The 20,131-nt window shown below is 41.6% G+C and overlaps 1 protein-coding gene and 1 non-coding gene across 2 annotated transcripts; both read right to left on the bottom strand.

Annotated features, from left to right (window-relative positions):
* Window positions 1–683: 683 nt before the first annotated feature.
* On the bottom strand, window positions 684–17,453 carry HSPA9 (heat shock protein family A (Hsp70) member 9). Its single transcript, XM_028103569.2, has 17 exons — window positions 17,285–17,453; window positions 15,924–15,982; window positions 15,606–15,693; window positions 14,017–14,198; window positions 12,717–12,841; window positions 12,075–12,148; window positions 11,886–11,992; window positions 11,072–11,234; window positions 10,494–10,586; window positions 7,538–7,747; window positions 5,615–5,842; window positions 4,638–4,742; window positions 3,909–4,026; window positions 3,377–3,471; window positions 2,965–3,057; window positions 2,347–2,487; window positions 684–2,045 (listed from the first exon to the last, which is right to left on the bottom strand). Exons 1-17 carry the CDS (start codon window positions 17,363–17,365, stop codon window positions 1,968–1,970), a joined length of 2,040 nt encoding a protein of 679 aa, XP_027959370.1. The 5' UTR covers window positions 17,366–17,453; the 3' UTR covers window positions 684–1,967.
* LOC114209650 (small nucleolar RNA SNORD63) lies at window positions 7,076–7,150 on the bottom strand. Its single transcript, XR_003609380.1, has one exon. It is a non-coding gene; the product is annotated as a small nucleolar RNA SNORD63 (small nucleolar RNA).
* Window positions 17,454–20,131: the final 2,678 nt, after the last annotated feature.

Genomic DNA, 20,131 nt, shown 5'->3' on the forward strand with positions numbered 1-20,131 from the left:
GAGTCAGGATTCTTAACCAAGCCACCCAGATACCCTGAAATGCCACACATGATTTTTGATTGCGGACTACATCACCAGAATGGCAAGGGTGTGATTTTAAGTGGGGAAACCTACTTGGAAAAACCCAATGAGTAAATTATACTTGGTGGTAGGAGTGGAGAAGGTGGTTCTGGATGTACTTTGACAGTGGCTAAGATTTGTTGACTTTTTTTGTTTAGGCAACTGTTAAGCCTATTTACTCTTAACTGGAAAGACTACTTAGGAAGGGAAACCACAAGTTCCTTTTGGGCCCTATCAAGCAGTTGTCCACAAAAGGAAGACTGTATGTGAAGAATAAAGAACTTTTTCAAGGTTCTTTGTACCATTTATCATTTTTACTGGTAGGTACCTGAAGTGCTGCTCTGTGTTCACTACACATGGGGTAGAGCCTGAGACAGTATCTCTCAGTACCTTTCCAAGCAGCTCTTTAACCTGATGCCAACTTTGATAAAAAGCTACTAGTTCTTAACTGGGGTGCTTTAGAAGTGCTAGAGGGGCTTATCACAATGATTAGGAGACTCTCGAGGCATTCAGTGGGCAAGGGCTGACCAGAGATGCTAAGTATCTTCCAACATGCCACAAAATCTTTCACAAGAATTACTGCACATCCCACAAGGTTCCCAAGTATTCATGTAGCGGAAAACTTGAGCCTAGAATTTATTTTTCATATGAATCTCCAGAAGTGTTTACATGGGTGTTAAGGAACACTTAATTTCCCAGGAATGTAATTATTGTGTAAACAATCTCCTTCACATTAGAACACTATATTGACTTAATTATACATCAATTTAGTTTCTAGATCTCACAAAATAAAAGGAGGCATTACATTGATGGGGGTCTGAGCCCATGTTCCTGACAGATTCCTTTGGGCATGGTATATGACAGTAATCCACGAAAAGGGGCGGGGGAGGGGAGTCTGTTGGAAAACTTCTGGGAAACAATTCTTCACACTTAATATAGGAAAAATATTCACCCTTCTGCTTCTGAGGGTTTCAGCATTTAATTAGAACTACATCAGAGGATACAGGACAAGGCAACTCACTCAGGATTGAACAGGAGAAATGTAGAATCAATTCCTGATGGACTGTCCTTGGTAATAATGCTGCTTCATCATACCAGCCCTTCCAAATCCTGAATTTGTATTTGAGCCAGTGTTAGAAAATCATGTATTCCACCTGAACGACTTTAGGTCAGGGAATGGAAGTATGATTCATATCCTATTCCTGAAGCTAAATCTCAGAGCCTCACTCCTCAAAACTAGAGATCAAGATACTCTTCGTATTTATTTAAAAAAGAAAAAAACCCAGAATGGCTCAAAAAAAAAAAACAAGGACACAAGTGCCCTGACACAGGACAGAAGATAGCTAGAAAAATATGCCTTAGAAAAGTTAGGGAGCCCTATTACCTTACTTTAAAGTTGTACCTAACAGCTATTTTTCCATTGATCTAGCTACTCCTGCCCTATCTCCCAACATGGCACAGCAAGGCCTCAGTTGAAGAATCCCTTATACATACAGGCTGGTATAGTAGTTCTCAATTAACTAGAATAGGATCCCATCCCCATATGATCTCATTCCAGGTCTATGGCTGACTACCTTCATTATTATGTTTAGAGATGGTTTCACCTCTTAAAAATATGGCTACTAAAGCACAAAACATTGTTTTAATAATGATCAAGAAATCTTCTCCCCCCCCCCCCCCCCGGCCCTTTACATGCAGCTGAAAAATGACTGACAGAGTACTATGAACTTTGTATGGTTGAAATTCTCATTAAATGACCATTAGCTAATTGTCCCTAAATTTACATATTAAGGAAATTATATATAGAATACTGCAAAAACACAGTAAAAGACTGAAGTTTGCCCATTTCTGCTCAGGAAGTCCCTTCACTCCCAAGCATCATATTTCGATTCCAAAGTTTATTGTTATTACTGTTTTTCCTCCTTTTGATCTTCCTTTTGTTCCCCAGTGCCAGAACTTCCAGAGCCTTCTCGCTCAGATGCCATCTGTTAAGAAAATATTTGAAAGTAAGACATAAGGCTGACGACAGTTTGATAAACTACTGAGGAGGCATATCCAGCCTATTCCACTCTCCCTCCCTCCTTGTACACTATTCGTGGTTTCTGTGCATACCTCCCTTTGACTGCTATCACCCTCCCTCCCAACGCACAGAGTATTTCCAACTCCAATACCACCAGTTCTATAAATGGCCATGTAGAGTGCCACCAGTGACGCAGTAATCAACAGTTCTATTAAGATCAAGTTAGGGGCAAATTCATTGAGCAACATGCCCTTCAGCCCTTGTACCTTTTTGTATGCCATTTCGAAGAGCTTCAGTGATGCTTGCTGAAGGGAAGATGCTGCCTGCCTTATGTTTTCTCCTGTTTCACTGTCTTTTCGAGCCAGAAGTTCCCTCATTTTGGAAATCTCTTCTTTTAGCTTGTTGCACTTAAAAACAAAACCAAACTCTTTTTCTGGGTTTCTTATCTCTCATTTTGTGTAGCAGTAATACTCAGAAACATTAAGAAACAAAATTCCTATCACTGACAAAACTCATCTTTAGAATTTTATCTCTATTTCCTTATTTATAAAATGGCCCCAAATGAAAGTTTGTGTGAAAAATGGAAATAAAAAGCATTTAGAAACAAAAAATACTGAATTCTTATCAAGACCCACAAAGAAAAACTTAAGGGGCACTTAAGTGGCACTGCTGGCCCAGTCGGTTAAGCATCTGCCTTTGGCTCAGGTTATGGTCCCAGCGTCTGTGATTCAGCTACGCACTGGGCTCCCTGCTTAGCGGGGAGCTTCTCCCTCTCCCTCTGATCTTCCCCGCTGCTTGTGCTCTCAAATAAATAAAATCTTAAAAAGAAAAAAAAAGCCACTTCACATTGGTGACAACATTAACTATTTTAAAAGAGCACTCACTTCATCAGCAGGCAATTGGTCCTTAAATTCTTCCATTTTTGTTTCTGTGTCATGAATGATTCCTTCAGCCATATTAACAGCTTCAACTCGTTCCTAAAAGAAATTAGAAATTTAGTACGAAAACTTCCCAATCAACCAGTTGGCTGAATGTCCCCATCGAGCTAGACAACAGGCTAAGTGATGCATATAGTTTCAGAGTTAAAACAGAAATTACTGTGGTCTGAAATAGTCTAGCATGTCTATAAGGGATTTCAGCTGAATTGCAGCATATAAGAATTCTGATATGGAAAGACTGAAAATAAGAAAGGCATTCCACACAAAAGTTATGAGCAAAGGACGGATTCATATGTCAATGATCCATGTCCAAACTCCCACTTTCACCTCCCAGATGCAAGAGGCAGAAAGTAGTTACCTTCTTTCGCCGGTCTTCTTCAGCATACTTTTCTGCATTTTTAACCATATTTTCAATATCATCTTTGCTTAACCCACCAGAAGACTGGATCACAACTACAGTGAGAAAAAAAAGCATCTTGTTACTGTTACTTGTTATTGTTATAAAATTACCTGCTTCTTATTCTACGGTATTAAGAAAAAAAATACACCTGTTCAGAGTAACTAATTTTGGCATGTAATATACAGAAGAATACCCTGTTGTCCTATCGTAAAAAGAAGGAAACCAAGGGTCTGAAATACACAGACCAACTGACCTGCCTGTCTACCAAAACTTCAATGATCCAGAAGCCCAGTGCTTGCCCATTTGGGGTAATAAACACCACACCTGTTAATGTGAATCTGCCAACCAAGGAGGAAAGGGACAAAGAGAACTCATCCTCCACTAAGGCTGGGGGTAAAGCTCTGCACAACCTAGGTCTACTTCTCAAACAGAGGATCTTCAATGAGGTCCCTCGCCTCACTCTTACAGTCTGATAAATAAGAGCACTTACTCTGCTGCTCACGTCCTGTCCCCTTATCTTTGGCTGAAACATGTACAATCCCATTGGCATCAATGTCAAATGTAACTTCAATCTGAGGGACTCCACGAGGGGCTGGGGGAATTCCAATCTAAAATAAATACACAGAGTTAAGCTCCTCTCATAAGAGGTCCAGTGTTCTGTTTCCAAACCTCTATAGTCTTCTGGGTGAACAAGTAACTTTTTCCTGGGAGAAACAAAAAACAACTAAAATGTATAAAAACACAAACCACAAATTTATAGTAAGGGTAGTAATTTCATTGCTACCTGAAATAAAAAGGGCTCATGCCAGTAAAGGTTCACTACAGCAAGGAACCATAATGGCTTTATGTACCTGAGGACCCAGTGAATGAGAGGAAAAGTCTCTGTCACTGTTCGTCTCACCAAGAACCAATAAACGATGCTGAATAGAAGCCAGTATCAAAAAGGTCTTAAATAGTAATCGGGAATTTTTCTTAATTAACATTGTTATATTTTCCTGGCTCTTGTATTAAATACAATTCCTAAGGCACCAGGAACAAGACTTTCAGGTAAAAATTGAAGCCATGAGTATCCAGCTGCAGAATTTGTACACTGAACTAGGTAACAGACTCGGTCCCTGTGTTTTAGCAGTTTTTGGTAATATCATTAAGTATTACAATATAGTCTAACTGCATATTAAAAGGAATGACAAGTACAATACCCAGAATTCCTGATACCTACCAAAGTAAACTGTCCAAGAAGTTTGTTGTCTCCAGCCATCTCTCTCTCACCCTGACACACTTTAATCTCCACTTGAGTCTGACCATCAGCAGCTGTAGAAAACACCTAGGGAGAAAGACATTCCCTGGGTTGGCAGTCTGATTAGGCTACTTCCCTTTATACAAAGTGCAAGTCAAAGAAAGAAATTCCCATCTCAACACTTCAGAATGCCAATGCACATGGTGTTCAGAACAAAGGCTTATGTCCTTGCAGGGGACAAGAGTAGGATTAGCAGTCAAAGGGTATACAATAGCTATTGTTTCAGCTAAGCAAATGCACTACACAAAGATGCAGCATTAGCAAATACAGTGTCAAAAGAAGGGGCTAAAAAAATGAGATCTTGAAACACGTTCATCTGAAGCAACAGGTCAGAGACATGTCACGGGAAGTCACCATAGTTCTCTTCAGATGATGTGTTGGCAATACATCACTGAACAAACAGCAATATCCATTTGGTATTAACAGCTGTTCAGAAAAACATCAAAATTGGGAAAGGCAGGGAATAATTCTTAATCTAAGACTGAGCGAGCCACTGTCCAAGTAGCCCTGCTTCGTATCTAAGGAACCCCATCATTCACCCACAAAACAAGTACACTCTCCTAATCTGGGCCAGGTTCTTTTTACTGTCTTTCAGAAGAGTACAGGGAATTTAGTCCCAAATGATGAGGGTTCTTTTGCGAAGTTACTTTAATCCCGTGAAGGAAACTACTGATACCCTACCTCCAATCATCACTGCTGGGTGACAGGTAAAGAGAACTTTTTCAGGAACAATAACGAGAGAGAACAAAACACAAGATTCTTAGCACACACATTCAACTAGTATAGACTCCCAAGACAAAAAGTGAAGTTTTCTAGGAAAAGCTCACAAAAAGGGGTGCGATCATGTCCCCTCACAGATCTCATATCTCTGTGACAACGGAGAAGTAGGTGATTCTTACCTGGCTTTTCTTGGTTGGAATAGTGGTGTTTCTGTTGATAAGTTTGGTAAAAACACCTCCCAGAGTCTCAATACCGAGAGACAGGGGAGTGACATCCAGGAGCAGCACATCTGTGACATCACCAGCTAACACACCTCCCTGAATGGCAGCTCCGATGGCCACAGCCTCATCAGGATTTACAGCTTTGCTTGGGGCTCGGCCAAAGAGATCCTGTACAGTCTGCTGAACCTGAACCGTCAAAAAAAAAAAAAAAAAAAAGAGAACCTGTCACTATCTACTAAGGGCAACTACCCAAGAAGGGAAGAGTGTGTTCCCAAATCATAGCAAATCTCAGGACAAGCTGCTTCAGATCCAGGAATATTCACTCAAGTTACTATTTCATATCTGAGTTTTCCTTAATGACCTAAATGTGTCAAGTGGGTAATACTCACTTTACTTGACTATCATTCATAGCCCTCTAAAATATGAGAAGAATCTAAGTTTTGTTACTGGGTTACCCATACAACACATTAAATTGGAAACAGAGGATAAAGAGGTGCTTGGATGGCACAGATGGTTGAGTGCCAAACTCCTGATTTCCTCAGACTCTTGGCTTCGGCTCAGGTCACGACCTTAGGGTTCTGGGATCGGCTGCATTGGGCTCTACACTTGGTGCAGTGTCTGCTTTTGTCCCTCTCCCTCTGTTTCTCCCCCAGCTCACATTCTCACTCTCAAATAAACAAACAAAAAATTATTAAAAAAAAAGCAGTAGAGGGTGCATGGGGTGTTCGGGTGGCTCAGCTGGTTAAGCGCCTAACTCTTGATCTCAGCACAGGTCTTGAGCTCAGGATCATGAGTTCAAGCCCCGTGTTGGGCTCCACACTGAGGAGTCTACTTAAAAAACCACCACCACCCCCCACCCGACCCCCCAAAATAAACAGAGGATGTAAGACACCAGGATTTAGATATAGTCCAACTCCTCCAGATCGACTAACAACCAACTTAAAAGCAGCAGTGGTTAATTCAATAATTCGACACTGGTGCTAATGTGAGGCATGTTCTTCCTGCTTATTTTACTAATAATGCTACAAAAAAGTGCTACTTACATAGCATCTGAGATAATTTGTTAGCCCAAAGATCTCTTCCTTGTCCAAAGCTGCTTTTTTCTCCACATTTATTCTGTGCATATTCTCGTAAGCCCAGAAACCCCAAAGGAAAAATTACTATTAAAGCCAAAGAAAGGGCGCCTGGGTGGCTCAGTTGGTTCAGCAATTGCCTTCGGCTCAGGTCATGATCCTGGAGTCCCGGGATTGAGTCCCGCATCAGGCTCCCTGCTCAGCAGGGAGTCTGCTTCTCCCTCTGACCCTCTCGTGCTTTCTCTCTCATTCTCTCTCTCTCAAATAAATAAAATCTTTAAAAAAAAAAAAGCCGAAGAAAATTCTATTCAAACTATACAATAAGAATTGCATCTTCAACAGGTTCTGTGCTCAGTCATTAGTTTTCCACACACCTGTCTTATCAGAATGATGTGTTGATAAATAAAATGCATCACTGCACAAATCTTTGTTGAAGAGATGCAGTTAGAAACCCTGAACACCATATTCCTGTCCAAAATTGCCTCTAGAGCTAGACAATACCAAGGTTTTAAGCCATCTCTGATCTCAAACGGTTTCATTCCTACAAATACTCCCCAAAATGAAGTACAGGATCCTTCATGCTACCATCCCAAAGACATTCTGCCCTTCCCAGTCCTTTTCCTGATACCTCTTAATTTAAAAAAGAGGCTAAAAAAGAACTCTAGTGAGGGCACAAACTCATCCCCCTTTCAGATCACTGTGGCAGGAACGCCACATATTCATGTCCCTACACAAACCATTTGTCCAAGAAAACATTACATGCTTGCCCTCTCTACTTTCCCATGCCAAGCATTCGATGGGTCCATACCTTGGGCATCCTAGTCATGCCACCAACAAGAATCACTTCTCCGATGTCACTCTTGCTGACCTCTGCATCTTGCATAGCTTTTTGGCATGGGGCGATGGTTCTCCTGATTAGATCAGTGACAATCCCTTCAAACTGAGCCCGGGTCAGCTTCATATTCAAATGCTTGGGTCCAGAAGCATCCATCGTAAGATATGGCAAATTAATGTCGGTCTGCAAAGGAAGCAGGGAGAGCAACAGTGGTGAAATTTCTTCATTATTTCAATTAAAATAAGACCATACTCCCACCATTAGGAAAACTTCCAAAGTTACAGGAAGAATGAGACCCACTTTAAATGAACAGCCACCAAAGACCATTCAAGCTGTTCTCTTTCCAGAGGCAAAAAATTTAGAATCTGTTTTTTTATTAACAATGAAAAATGTAGAGACGCCTAGGTGGCTCAGTTAAGTGTCTGCCTTTGGCTCAGGTCATGATCCCAGGGTTCTAGGATAGAGCCCCGCATCAGGCTCCCTGCTCAGCGGAGAGCCTGCTTCTCCCTCTCCCTCTGCTGCTCCCCCTGCTTGTGCTCTCTCATTTTCTCTGTCAAATAAATAAAATAAAAATCCTCACATGGACACTGTATTAATGTAATTCTCTATGCTATATACAGTTAATGACAATTTGGACAACTCTAGGATTCTCAACCCTCTGAAACCAGTTTGTGACCAAGTTTTGTCCCTTCTCTCTCAAATTCAACACAGCACCTCACACTCTAGTCCAAGTCCACAATAGCTTCCCAAGGTTCTCCCACTTCCACTGAAGCTGCCTCTGCCACAGGACCCCTCCTAACCCATAACAAATCTCTATTCCACTTCTGACAGAGCACTTTTCATAAGCCCCATCTGACCATATTACTGCACCTAAATTAAGTTTTAACCAGGGTGCCTGGCTGGCTCAGGAGGCAGCATGTGTCTCTTGATCTCAGGGTCATGAGTTTGAGCCCCATGTTGGGTGTAGACATTACTCAAAGTTTTCACTGGTTTATACTCACGCTTTTCAGGGCAGACCCAAATCCCAAATATTTAAAGCTTCTACTCTCATATTCCACTTTCCCTGCATGTCTGCCCTCAAACACACCAGCCCTTTCTCAAGTCTTCACCCCAGAGCCTTGTATTTACTTGGCCCTTTATCTTTCTCTGATCAACTCCTCTTTCAGAAGCTGTCCTTGTTAGGTCAAACACCTCTATCAGGTTTCTCTTACAATTATAAATCTAACTATGCTCTTTTACCACATTAGCAACTTTGTTTTTTTTTAAAGATTTTACTTGCACACACAAGCAGGGGGAAAGGGAGAAGCAGACTCCCCACTGAGCAGGGAGCCAGATGCGGGGCTCGATCCCAGGACCCTGGTTATCATGACCTAAGGCAAAGGCAGACAACCGAGCCACCCACGCACCCCAATAATTTTAGAGTACTATTTAAGACCTGTCCTAACCATGTATCAATTTAGGAATCTTCACAACTCTAAGGGAGAAAGCACTATTATCCTCATTTTAGAAAAAAGAACAGAAACGTTAAATAATTAAGGCCACATGGCTATCAAGTGATGAAGAAGGACTTGAATCCCAGCATTCTGTCTACAGGACCACTCTTGACCTCTTACGTTACTTCTGGCTTGACAGTTATTAATATGATGTCCTAATTAATATCTATCTTTCCGGGGTGCCTGGGTGGCTCAGTTGGTTGAGCATCCGACTCGATTTTGGCTCATGATCTCCATTGTGGAATGGAGCCCTGCACTGGGCTTCGCACTCAGCGGGGAATCTGCTTGGGTGGGATTCTCTCTCTCCCTCTGCCCCTCCCCCACGTGCTCTCTAAAATAAATCTTAAACAAAAAACTCTAAACCACACTGTAAACCCCATGTAGGTGATGTTTCAAGGAATTTATTCTACAGATTTATAATTGTACATGCACAAACATTAATGTGCAAGAATGCTCAACACACCTTGCTTTACCAGCAAAACGCTAGAAAGCAATCCAAATGCCTATCAATAAGAACCATGCTAAAAACAACCAACCTCGCCCTCCAAAGCAGTGTCACGTATTCCAACTCTAATCCTAACCATCATATGTTGCAAAGTTCTGCCACTCTGTATGACAGTAGGGACAAAGCAACACCATCATGGATGACTATATAACTTTGTCACTCCTCATAGCTACTTTAAAAACTTTAAAATCCAGGTATTCCCACACTGGATAACCCAGTGTGTACAATCAAATTAACAACTAAAGTAGTCACAGGCTCTGGCTTTCCTGCTGCCACCTGAGACCCCAGAAACGTATCTCCTGCCTTCCATCTTGTTGCCTCTCTGATCCAGACCTAACACGCTTTATATAGTTCTATTCTTTGTGGTTAAGGCAAAGTGAAGCTTCACCTCTCGAGAAGGACTGGAACAACACAGGCTGAGCACTTCAACAGGTGCCAAGCAACTCTGATGCTAACAGAGAGAAATGTACACAAGTGTATATACCCCAGCCTTCAGGCAGGTTTCATGCTCACTTTCTGGATTGCTGATCCAAATAATTAAATGAGACAATATGAGACTCACCTGAAGGGCTGTCTGAGGTGAAGACAGAAGCAGTTCTTAGAGATTATTTCTAGGTTAGTGATTCTAATTTTGTACGCTACTAACTAGTCTAGATCTTAAAATCAGTACCTTTAACTTAAGGCAAAAAAATGTATTCAGAGTCTTTCAGATCTTATTTTTTTGGATCTGGTATGTAGAACCTCTTACTTGGGTGGTTAACAAATTACAGCTCATCCTTTAAAAAGTAATGCTCCTTTGTTCATGGAAAGGCTTTTACCCCAACCAGCAAAGTATAAAAAGATTAGATGGATATCACACCAATTAGAGCATGCTATTCAAAGAAACTAAGGCTGAAAACATCAAGGGTGTTGGGATTTGTCCACATCCTACCTGCACAGATGAGGAGAGTTCACACTTAGCCTTCTCAGCAGCTTCCCGAACTCTCTGAAGTGCCATGTTGTCTTTGGTTAAATCAACCCCCGTCTACAAAATGAAAACACACAATACTCACATTAGCGAGGTGATGATTACTATTTCAAGATACAGTGATGACGCTGAACCAACAAAAAACAGATCCACACCTTTATAAACAAGCATGAATCATTTATTGCCCTTAAAAATCTATAAGGAAAAGAAACCTTATTCTGTAAAGGCTATCTGTGCCTGGAGTCAGAGAGCTGAACCCTATCAGTTCTTTCCAATTATTGGGTTCTGGCTCAAAACAGGAGTTCCCAGAATTCCTTTGCCAATATTATACAGAGTATCATATCCTTTTTAATCTGTTTATTCCCAAGCTGAAGCTACGATAATCAGAATTCTTCACTCCACCCGTGGAACTGAAATGCAATTATTTCAGTGTTCTAGTCAATGTTCTATTAAGGACAAAAAAATCATAAAGCAAACAGCCATCTGAACAAAGAAATTCTCAACACCCCCATGTCTACATACGAACTACCCTGGTAACCAACCTCTCTCTTGAACTCCTTCACAATGTGTCGTAGCAAGGCCTGGTCAAAGTCCTCACCACCTAAGAACGTATCTCCATTGGTTGACTTCACCTCAAATACACCTTTCTGAATCTCCAGGATAGAAATGTCAAAAGTTCCACCACCTAAATCATATACAGCAATGCTAGAAAGAAAAGAAGACATTAAAGAATAACACCTGCCACAACGGTATAAATTTTAATAACCAAACCAACATAAGCTTGATGATTCCCCTGAAGTATAAATAATGAAATTGGGTAACTGCCTAAGTGGCAAGTGTGTTAATACGTAGCCCTAGTACTTACTTGTAAATACAGAGTGGAAATACTTTATTTTTTTTATTTTTATTTTTTTTAAAGATTTTATTTATTTGAGAGAGAGAGGGAGCACATGAGAGGGGGGAGGGTCAGAGGGAGAAGCAGACTCCCCGCTGAGCAGGGAGCCCGACGCGGGACTCGATCCAGGGACTCCAGTATCATGACCTGAGCCGAAGGCAGTCGCTCAACCGAGCCACCCAGGCGCCCCTGGAAATACTTTTTTAAAAAAAATTGACAGGACTCAATCACTTTTTTTTTTAAGCACTCTCCACGACCAACTTGGGCTTGAACTCACAATCCTGAGACCAAGAGTTGCATGGTCTACTGACTGGACCAGCCAGATGCCAACCACTCTTTTGAATAAATACTTGCCAATATGCATACCAAGGTTAAAAAAAAAAAAGGCCACAGCCCAGTACTTTCATGGTTCCATGAACTGAGTCTCACAAATCTGGGTGAAGTTTACTGCACAAACTTACATTTTGTCTTCTGATTTGTCTAGACCATAGGCCAGAGCAGCAGCTGTGGGTTCATTGATTACCCGAAGCACATTTAGTCCAGATATCTGGCCAGCATCCTTAGTGGCCTAAAGGAAAAGAAAAAAGCATTTTCCACCCTGTGCCCCAAGTACCATTAATTTCCTTAATGAGAACACCAACTGAACTCACCTGTCTCTGAGAGTCATTGAAATAAGCTGGAACAGTGATCACAGCATTTTTTGCTGTATGCCCCAAGTAATTTTCTGGAAAAGAATTAAAGAATGAACAATAATCATGCCACTCTGTCAGATGAAATAATTAATAGAATTACTCACGTAGGCTAAAAACATGTGTCATCCTCTTAGAGCCACAGACAACACTCATCAGTTTCTTTGCATGTGACCTAACCCACAGAGAGACCTTGTAGAAAACACTCCAATTAAAGATAGTGGTTGAAAACCCAAGATCTCACTTTTAACATTATAGTGAAGATTCACCAGCTATAATGACCTATTCTTAAACTTAAAAGAGCCACTAGTTTCTCCAAATGGGAAGTTTTAAGTTTTACTTAACAGAGCCCAAAGATTAGTATGTAGTTTTTTGGCTTCAATATAGAATACCACCCCTCTGTATTGGAAAAGATAAACCACCATTAAGAAAAGTATGAAGATAAATCATTATGTAGGGAATGTGTGAGGAGTAACAGTTTTGCCATTTCTAGGTTTTCTATAGAAGACTCATCACAGACTCATCCAAGGGACACCGGGGTATGTGAGTGAGAAACCATCCAGTTCTTCAAACTTTCCCAGATAGAAACTAAAACCTTCTCACCTGCAGTCTCTTTCATCTTCATCAACACGAATGCTCCAATCTGACTTGGAGAATAGAGTTTTCCATGCGCTTCAACCCAGGCATCTCCATTAGAGGCACGGACAATTTTGAAGGGCACGTTTTTACTGAAAGACACAAAGATTATGTTTGAAAAAATGTGCCCGTGCAACCTACCATACACCACGAATTTCCATCCTCCATCCCAAGAGATCCATGGCCAACAAATGAAAACTTCAGGAATCCATTTAATGAAAAGCTTTAGAAAGCAATCATTAACATGTAAAAACATCCTGGTGAAACCTGAACATTCTTTACTTCCTGAACAAAAGATTTATGCCCCTGCTTTGGCAATGGTGAGCAAGTTACCAATGACCCAGCAAGTCCATTACTAGGTTATCTACCAGAGAGAAATGAAAACATAGATCCTTATAAACCTGTACACAAATGTTTATGGCACTATTCTTTCAAGTTTATTTTTAGTAATCTTTACACCCAACACGGAGTATGAACCCAAGACCCTGAAAGATCAAGAGTCGTATGTTGTTTTGGCTGAGCTAGCCAGGAACCCTATGGCAGTCCTCCTAATAGCCCCCAGATGCCCATTAACTGACAAATGAATAAACAAAATGTAGTATACGCTTGACCCTAAAACATGGGTTCTAAATGCACTGGTTCATTTATACACAGGTATTTTTGGGTAAATAAAATGCTACAAAGGTATTTCCTCTTCCTTATGACTTAACTCTTTTTACTTTAACATACTTTGTACATACAAAATGGGTGTTAATTGTGTGTGTCATCAGTAAGGTTTCTGGTCAACAGTAGGCTATTAGTAGCTAACTTTCCGGGTAGTCAATTTATACACAGATGTTCAAATGAATGAAGGCTCGGCACCACAATCCCATGTTGTTTAAGGGTCAACAGTATATCCATACAATGAATATTATCTGGCCATAAAGAGGAATGAAGTACTGATAATGTTTTAACACGGACAAACTTTGAAAATCTAGCTGATGAGCACCATGATGGGGCCTATGCCACTATCTACCTTATAAGTTTAACACCAATTTACATGGTCCATAAAAGACCAGCTAAATCTCCCCATCATGTCAGTACACAGCAAAGACCGATTATGTGAAGGCAGAAGAATTTTTTTTGAAGGAAATACCCTTTTGGTAGGGACAGGACATGCCCCCGTGGACAAGGTATAAAATTACTAAGGTAAGATGCTCTAAAAATCTTGCTGAAAAGATTCTTTTGCATGGCCTCTGGAAGTAACTTTGCTTTTCCTATTACTCACATATCTTTCTGTACTTCAGGGTCATCATATCGCCGGCCAATGAGACGCTTGGTGGCATAGAATGTGTTGTTTGGGTTGGTGACAGCCTGTCGCTTGGCTGGCATGCCAACAAGTCGCTCACCATCTGCTGTAAAGGCCACAACTGAAGGGGTGGTTCTGGCACCTTCAGCATTCTCTAGAACCTAAAACTCCCAAAGTAAGACAGAGAATGAGGTTCCAGTCACCACCACCAGTCATTTTAAGACACAATACAGCCGCCAAATCACAAAACAAATGCTCAACAACAGTACTAATGGGCATGCTTTTCTGCTCTGTGAATGCTGACATAGTAACTACTATTTGAGGTACACGTTTCAAGTATTTTTATTTTTTTAAAAAGGTTTTATTTATTCGAGAGAGGGATACACACACACTCAGCTGACGGCAGAACCAATGTGGGGCTCAATTTCACAACCCTGACACCATGACCTGAGCTGAAATCAAGAGTTGGACACTTAACCAGCTGAGTCACCCAGGCACCCCTAAAGTATTTTTAGTCCTTTACTTTGAAACAAGTTATAACTAAAAACAAAACAAAAAAATGGAAAAATAAATATAAATCAGATCTTTCATACTAAGATACTGGAACAAGGTACTCTTTCCACCGGAATGGGAAATTAAATCTACTTCTAGGGGTGCCTGGGTGGCTCAGTCAGTTAAGCAGCTGGCCGCCTTCCAGTCAGGTCATGATTTCAGGGTCCTGGAATAGAGCCCCATGTCTGGCTCCCTGCTCAGTGGGGAATCAGCTTCTCCCCCTGCTTAAACTGTCAAATAAATAAAACCTTAAAAAAAATTAAAAAAAAAATCTACTTCTGCTGCCTACAAGTTTCAGCATTTAAAAAAAAAAATTGCCAAAATAACAATTCAGGAATCCCAAGTGCTCTGCGTCTTGAGAAGAACCCAGTGGGAATAAAGGTTTTATGAGCAAACCAAGGAGGTCCCTCAGGAGGAACAGCCTGTATCATAGCAGGAGTTCCTAAAATGTAGCTCACATGTTATGTGGAGCTTCACTTGCTTCTAAAACTCTACCTGCACCTCCATGGTTCAACAGACTTACAGAAATGTATGATTCGGATGATAGAAATAATCCACAGAGCAAGTCATCCCAACTGGTCCTAATGGTAACTTAACAGTGCTACCTCTTATGGTAGGACACACTTAAATCCTGGGAAGTCAAATCCATTCAATTTATAGCACCTTGCAATTAAGTGTAAAACTTCACCTCAAAAGAATCTTAAGAACTTAAAAACAGCTTTAAAAATGTCCCTTATCGGGATGCCTGGGTGGCTCAGTTGGTTAGGTGTCTGCCTTCTGCTCAGGTCATGATCCCAAGGTCCTGGGATTGAGTCCCGCATCAGGCTCCTTGCTCAGCGGGAGCCTGCTTCTCCCTCTGCTGCACCCCCTGCTTGTGCTCTCTCCCCCACTCTGACAAATAAAATCTAAAAAAAAAAAAAAAAAAAAAAAAGTCCCTTATCTAAGCCAAAGGGCACAGAATTCCACGTTGGGTACTAACTACTACTATATGATCCAGAGCTTCCAAACATGCTCACCTTTGCTTGTTTACCTTCCATAACTGCTACACAGGAGTTGGTAGTACCCAAATCAATACCAACAACTGCTCCCTTGATTGCTTCTGAGCTGAAAGACATTTAAAATAATGCTATAGTTAACGTTACCTTAATAGTGGTTTCCAGAACAGTTGCAGGAATACATAATACTTATGCGTAAACAGTTGTGCATTAAATAACCTATAAATTAAAAGAGATGTGTCACTTTTTCCTTCAGGGAACAGTTAATCACAAGTTTAGAGACCACTACTCTAGGGTTTAATATTTATTCTCTCTCAAAGGAAACGAAGTTACACTTACGCATAGTCCCGTCTTGAAACAATTCTAAAAGCCTCATGACTAAGGCCATTCCACCCATCCTAAAATAAAAAAATAAAAATGCATCAACAAACATGAAAACTTGAGCTCGTTCCCAGCATTCCTCTGAAGAACACAAAGTCTGAACTTTCATTCTGGTAACCGTATAGTGAAAAGATGAAATCTTATATATGAGACGTATTGTGGTACTTAAATAGAAGACAAATTTAATTGAGTACAAATTTTCGAAACAAGATGGAAAAAAAATATAAAATTGTCTTCGATTACGTTATAACAGAGTTTCTCAACCTTAGCGCTACTTATTTTTGAACCAAATCTTTGTTGTGGGAGGCTGTTCCGAGCATTGTAGGATGTTTAACAGCATCGTCGGCCTCCAGTGCCAGAAGCCAGTAGGCCCCCGAAATTCTAACAAATTATCTCCAGACATTACTAGATATCCCCTCAGGAAGCAAAACTGTTCCCAGTTGAGAATCACTGCCTTACAAAATACTACTTAGACACTTCTCAATTTCATACTCAGCAGCAGTGTACAGTATCTAAATCTTACTAGGCTGTGCTCGCAGCTGCAAATCTAAATCGTTCAGAGACAATTCCCAACCTAGTCAAGCTAACACCTTAAGGGGACCAGGAATGGCGATCTTGGGTAGTCAGTTTAGAAAAAAAATTTCGGGAGTGGCCTCAAACCAGGATTAAACCTAATCTCAGGACACTTCCAAGCCTTCTTTTTAACCCCATGTTGAGTGCAAAGGGACACCAAATCCTGTTCTCCAAAGATATGTTCGGTCTTACACGATAATGAGCAACTACTCCACGGCCGTTTTCTAATCTTATTTTTTCTGAAATAACAAGAAAGGACAATCTTACGCCAAGGATTCCTGGAGAACTACAGCCAAATGTCTTGGCTTTCACTTTACTAAGATACTTTCTTTCTCTCTTTTCACCATAATAACGGGGTCTTCGCACACACACTATTTTAGAGAACAGTGGCCCCTCGACTTGTAGATTTAAGTGAAACCTGCAACAGCGGTTCCCTCCCAACTAAAACTGCGTTCCTCGCCCCCAAGGCCAAAACCGTGCCATCAGCCACTGAACAGACTGTCAGGACCACTATCCGCTACTTCCTAGAATAAAACTATACGCTCTTAAGAGGTGTGACTCAGCAGAGTCCGAGACATGGAAGCAAAACCCTGAGTTAGGCCTTGCAACGGCAGCTCTGATTAACGAAGGCTGGTTATCCTCTTCCCATACTGATCTGTGCCGGCGAAATCTGTATCTGAAGGGCGAGGCCTGCCGCATGAGGTCAAGGCCGTGAGCCCCTCGGAGAAGGCCCAGCCGTTCCTTACCTTGTGGCGGGCGGTTGTGGGGCCCCGGGAGGTTGCGGCGCCGACAAGACGAGCTGCCGCGGCTCGGCTGGCACTTATCATGGCGGTTAGAGAGTGGAACTACGAAGCGACAAACGCGCTCGGCGGCCAGGAGCTGCGCAGCGCGGCGGCAGGAGCGCTTCTGGAAACCTCCAACCACGTGGGATGGGGGGCGGGGGTTAGTTGCTGCGGCCTGGAGGACCACTCTTCCGCTGAGGCGCCGCCCGCGCTGCCTGACCAGAGACTACCTGACAGCCACTCCCGGAGTTAGGACATATAGCTAATAGGCATCGCAGCATGATGGCCAGAAAAAGCGTGTCCTTTCGTTCCGGCTGCAACAAGACTGGGCTCAGTGAGTGGAGAGGGGGCTAAGAGAGGTATAAAGGCATCACTTAGGACAGCCCCGGTCCTCGGAGGCAGGAAAGACTCAAGGTCACACGGATAAATCACGAACCGATTACAGTGTTCTTGCGTCAGGTGCGTGAGAGGAGGGGCCTGCTGCGCCTGCGCAGCTGACATCCTGTTGCGCGCCTAAGGCGCATGTGCGCAGGGAGCGGCGGAAACCGGGGGTGGAATCTAACTACAGCACTCATTGGATGCCCCAGCTCACGTGAGTTTGGCCTGCGTTGTATCCCGGGGCGCGCCCCGGCGCGTGCACCATACACGAGCGTTGACGTTTTCCTCACTCCAATTTCTGGAGAAGGGCGCCATCTTACTCTGGGCGTTCGTTCAATGAAAATTCCTGGCTCAGAATGTTTGTTGCTCTGCTTTGTCTGTTGTTCGTCATTTGGTTGCCTGTTGTGGTAATTTGAACTGCACCTGGATGTGCAGACCTTAGACGAATTCATGCTGTTTACCACAGGGATCTTTGGATTCTAACTACTAAAGCAGCCTTTGTTGGGTTGGGTTAGGCTAATTATCGTGCAGACCCTCAAGAGAAAGAGATACTTGAGTTGAGGCTTTTAGCCACCCCCGCCGCCGCTGTGCTTGGGCCTCACTGAAGCTCCCCCGGCCCATCTCAAACCTTGTGTCGCTTTCCAGAGGCGGAGGCTGTGTGACCACTTTCGGTTTTTCAAAGAGAATTTGCTGATGAAACAAATATGTCCTGGAGTGCCTACCATGTGTCAGACACGATTTTAAGTGTTGGGAGTATAGCGAAAGCAAGGCGTGAATTCACTGATGAGATGACAGTGAGATTGTGCTTGATTTTGAAGGTGAAGCAACTTGTCCTTAAAGTGCTATTCTGAAAGAGATGCTCCCCTCCTTGGTGATCACGACTGTGTGAGGAATTCTGAAGGAAATGTCGGGGGAAGTTTGGGAGGGAAAGAAGGTAACTAAAGAGTTTACATTGTGAGGGGGTGAAAGTGGGAGTAAGAAAAGAAACAGGAATGTTAAACATAACATTGGTTGTAGGTAAAACAGTCTAAAAAATAGGTCACCGCACACTCTTACCTAAGTAAGTCTTATTTCTTATGTTATTCTTACTAGTCTGCTTAATACTCTTTCGTTTCTCTTGTTTAATTCCCTCAGAGGTAGGCTTTCATGAAGCCATCAAAGTTATAGGCTAATGACCCCTATTTGTAGAGATTTATATTTTAAAAGAATATACTGATGGAAAAGAACATAGAGAGGAACGACAAATAGTATTAAACATTGAAGCAAAATAGAAATGGATAATTTTAACATCCTTGTGTTGTATATGACCGGGAGGGAGAAGTTCGAGTGGAATAATTGGCGTACATATAGTCTCCTCAATTCCTTCTTTTCTCAAATGGTTCTCTTGAGAATTTTTTTTTTCTTGTTGTATATACCTGAAATCCACAAAATATTAGTCGAAAGAATCCTGGAATCAAATGGTGTTAGTTACAGGGTGTCTGAGACCATTATTCTGTGGATGATAGAGGTTCCGGGTTGTTTTCCCCAAGAGCCTGGCAAATACTCGCCATGACCACAAGGGGGATGTGGTGAGCTCCAGATAATTCAAAGCTGGAACCTGAGAATGGGGCTGTATTGTATTTGCCAGTGTGAAGGACAGGTTTCTGGCTGCTTTGCAAATTAACGTGGCCTACAGCCTGAAGGCTTGAAGAAATGAGCCTGAGTCTAAAAAGAAATAGGGTGCAAATGAATAAGAATGGACAGTTAGATCCACAGCCAGGTGGTATGATTCTTCACTATACGGCACAGTACCGTATTTCATTTCTCTGTTGTCATCTCAGTATCACACTGGAAAGGAAAAGGAGCCGGTACATAATTTACATGTGGGTAAATGTTTATTAGACAGAATAGGCAGCTATCCAATATCTGTGCATACTATATCTTAAATTATATTCTAATTGGTATGTTAGCATATTTGAAGACTGGAAACTAGTTTCAATTTTTATTTATTTTTGTATTTTTAAATTTAAATTCAATTAACACATGATGTATTATTTATTTCAGGGGTACAGGTCTGTGACTAGTTTCAATTTTTAAATATTTAACTCCCAGCAGTTAATAGGAATTGTTATTAGGTAGTAATCACTAATGCTTGTTAAATGTTTACTTAAACGCTGCATACTATCCTAAATGCTTTATATACATTGTGTAATGCACCCTTCCCACAGTGGTTTCAAGTAAAATACTGTCAATATTCCCATTTTACAGATGGGGAGACTGAGGTTTAGAGTGGTTGATGTGTTATATGGCCCACATAACAATTGAATAGTAAAGCCAGAATTCGGAGCTTTGCTGTGAATCAGTAGGCCCAGCTGCCAAAATGGGTCTCATCTTTTACCTCCACGTATATAGAGAAGTTGAGTTTTATAATACTGGCCTAATTCATTATTTTTT

Source organism: Eumetopias jubatus, unplaced genomic scaffold, assembly GCF_037043125.1.
Source record: "Eumetopias jubatus isolate StellerSeaLion01/CBP00866 unplaced genomic scaffold, mEumJub1_p1.0 scaffold_5, whole genome shotgun sequence".
In the NCBI taxonomy this organism is placed as follows: domain Eukaryota; kingdom Metazoa; phylum Chordata; class Mammalia; order Carnivora; family Otariidae; genus Eumetopias; species Eumetopias jubatus.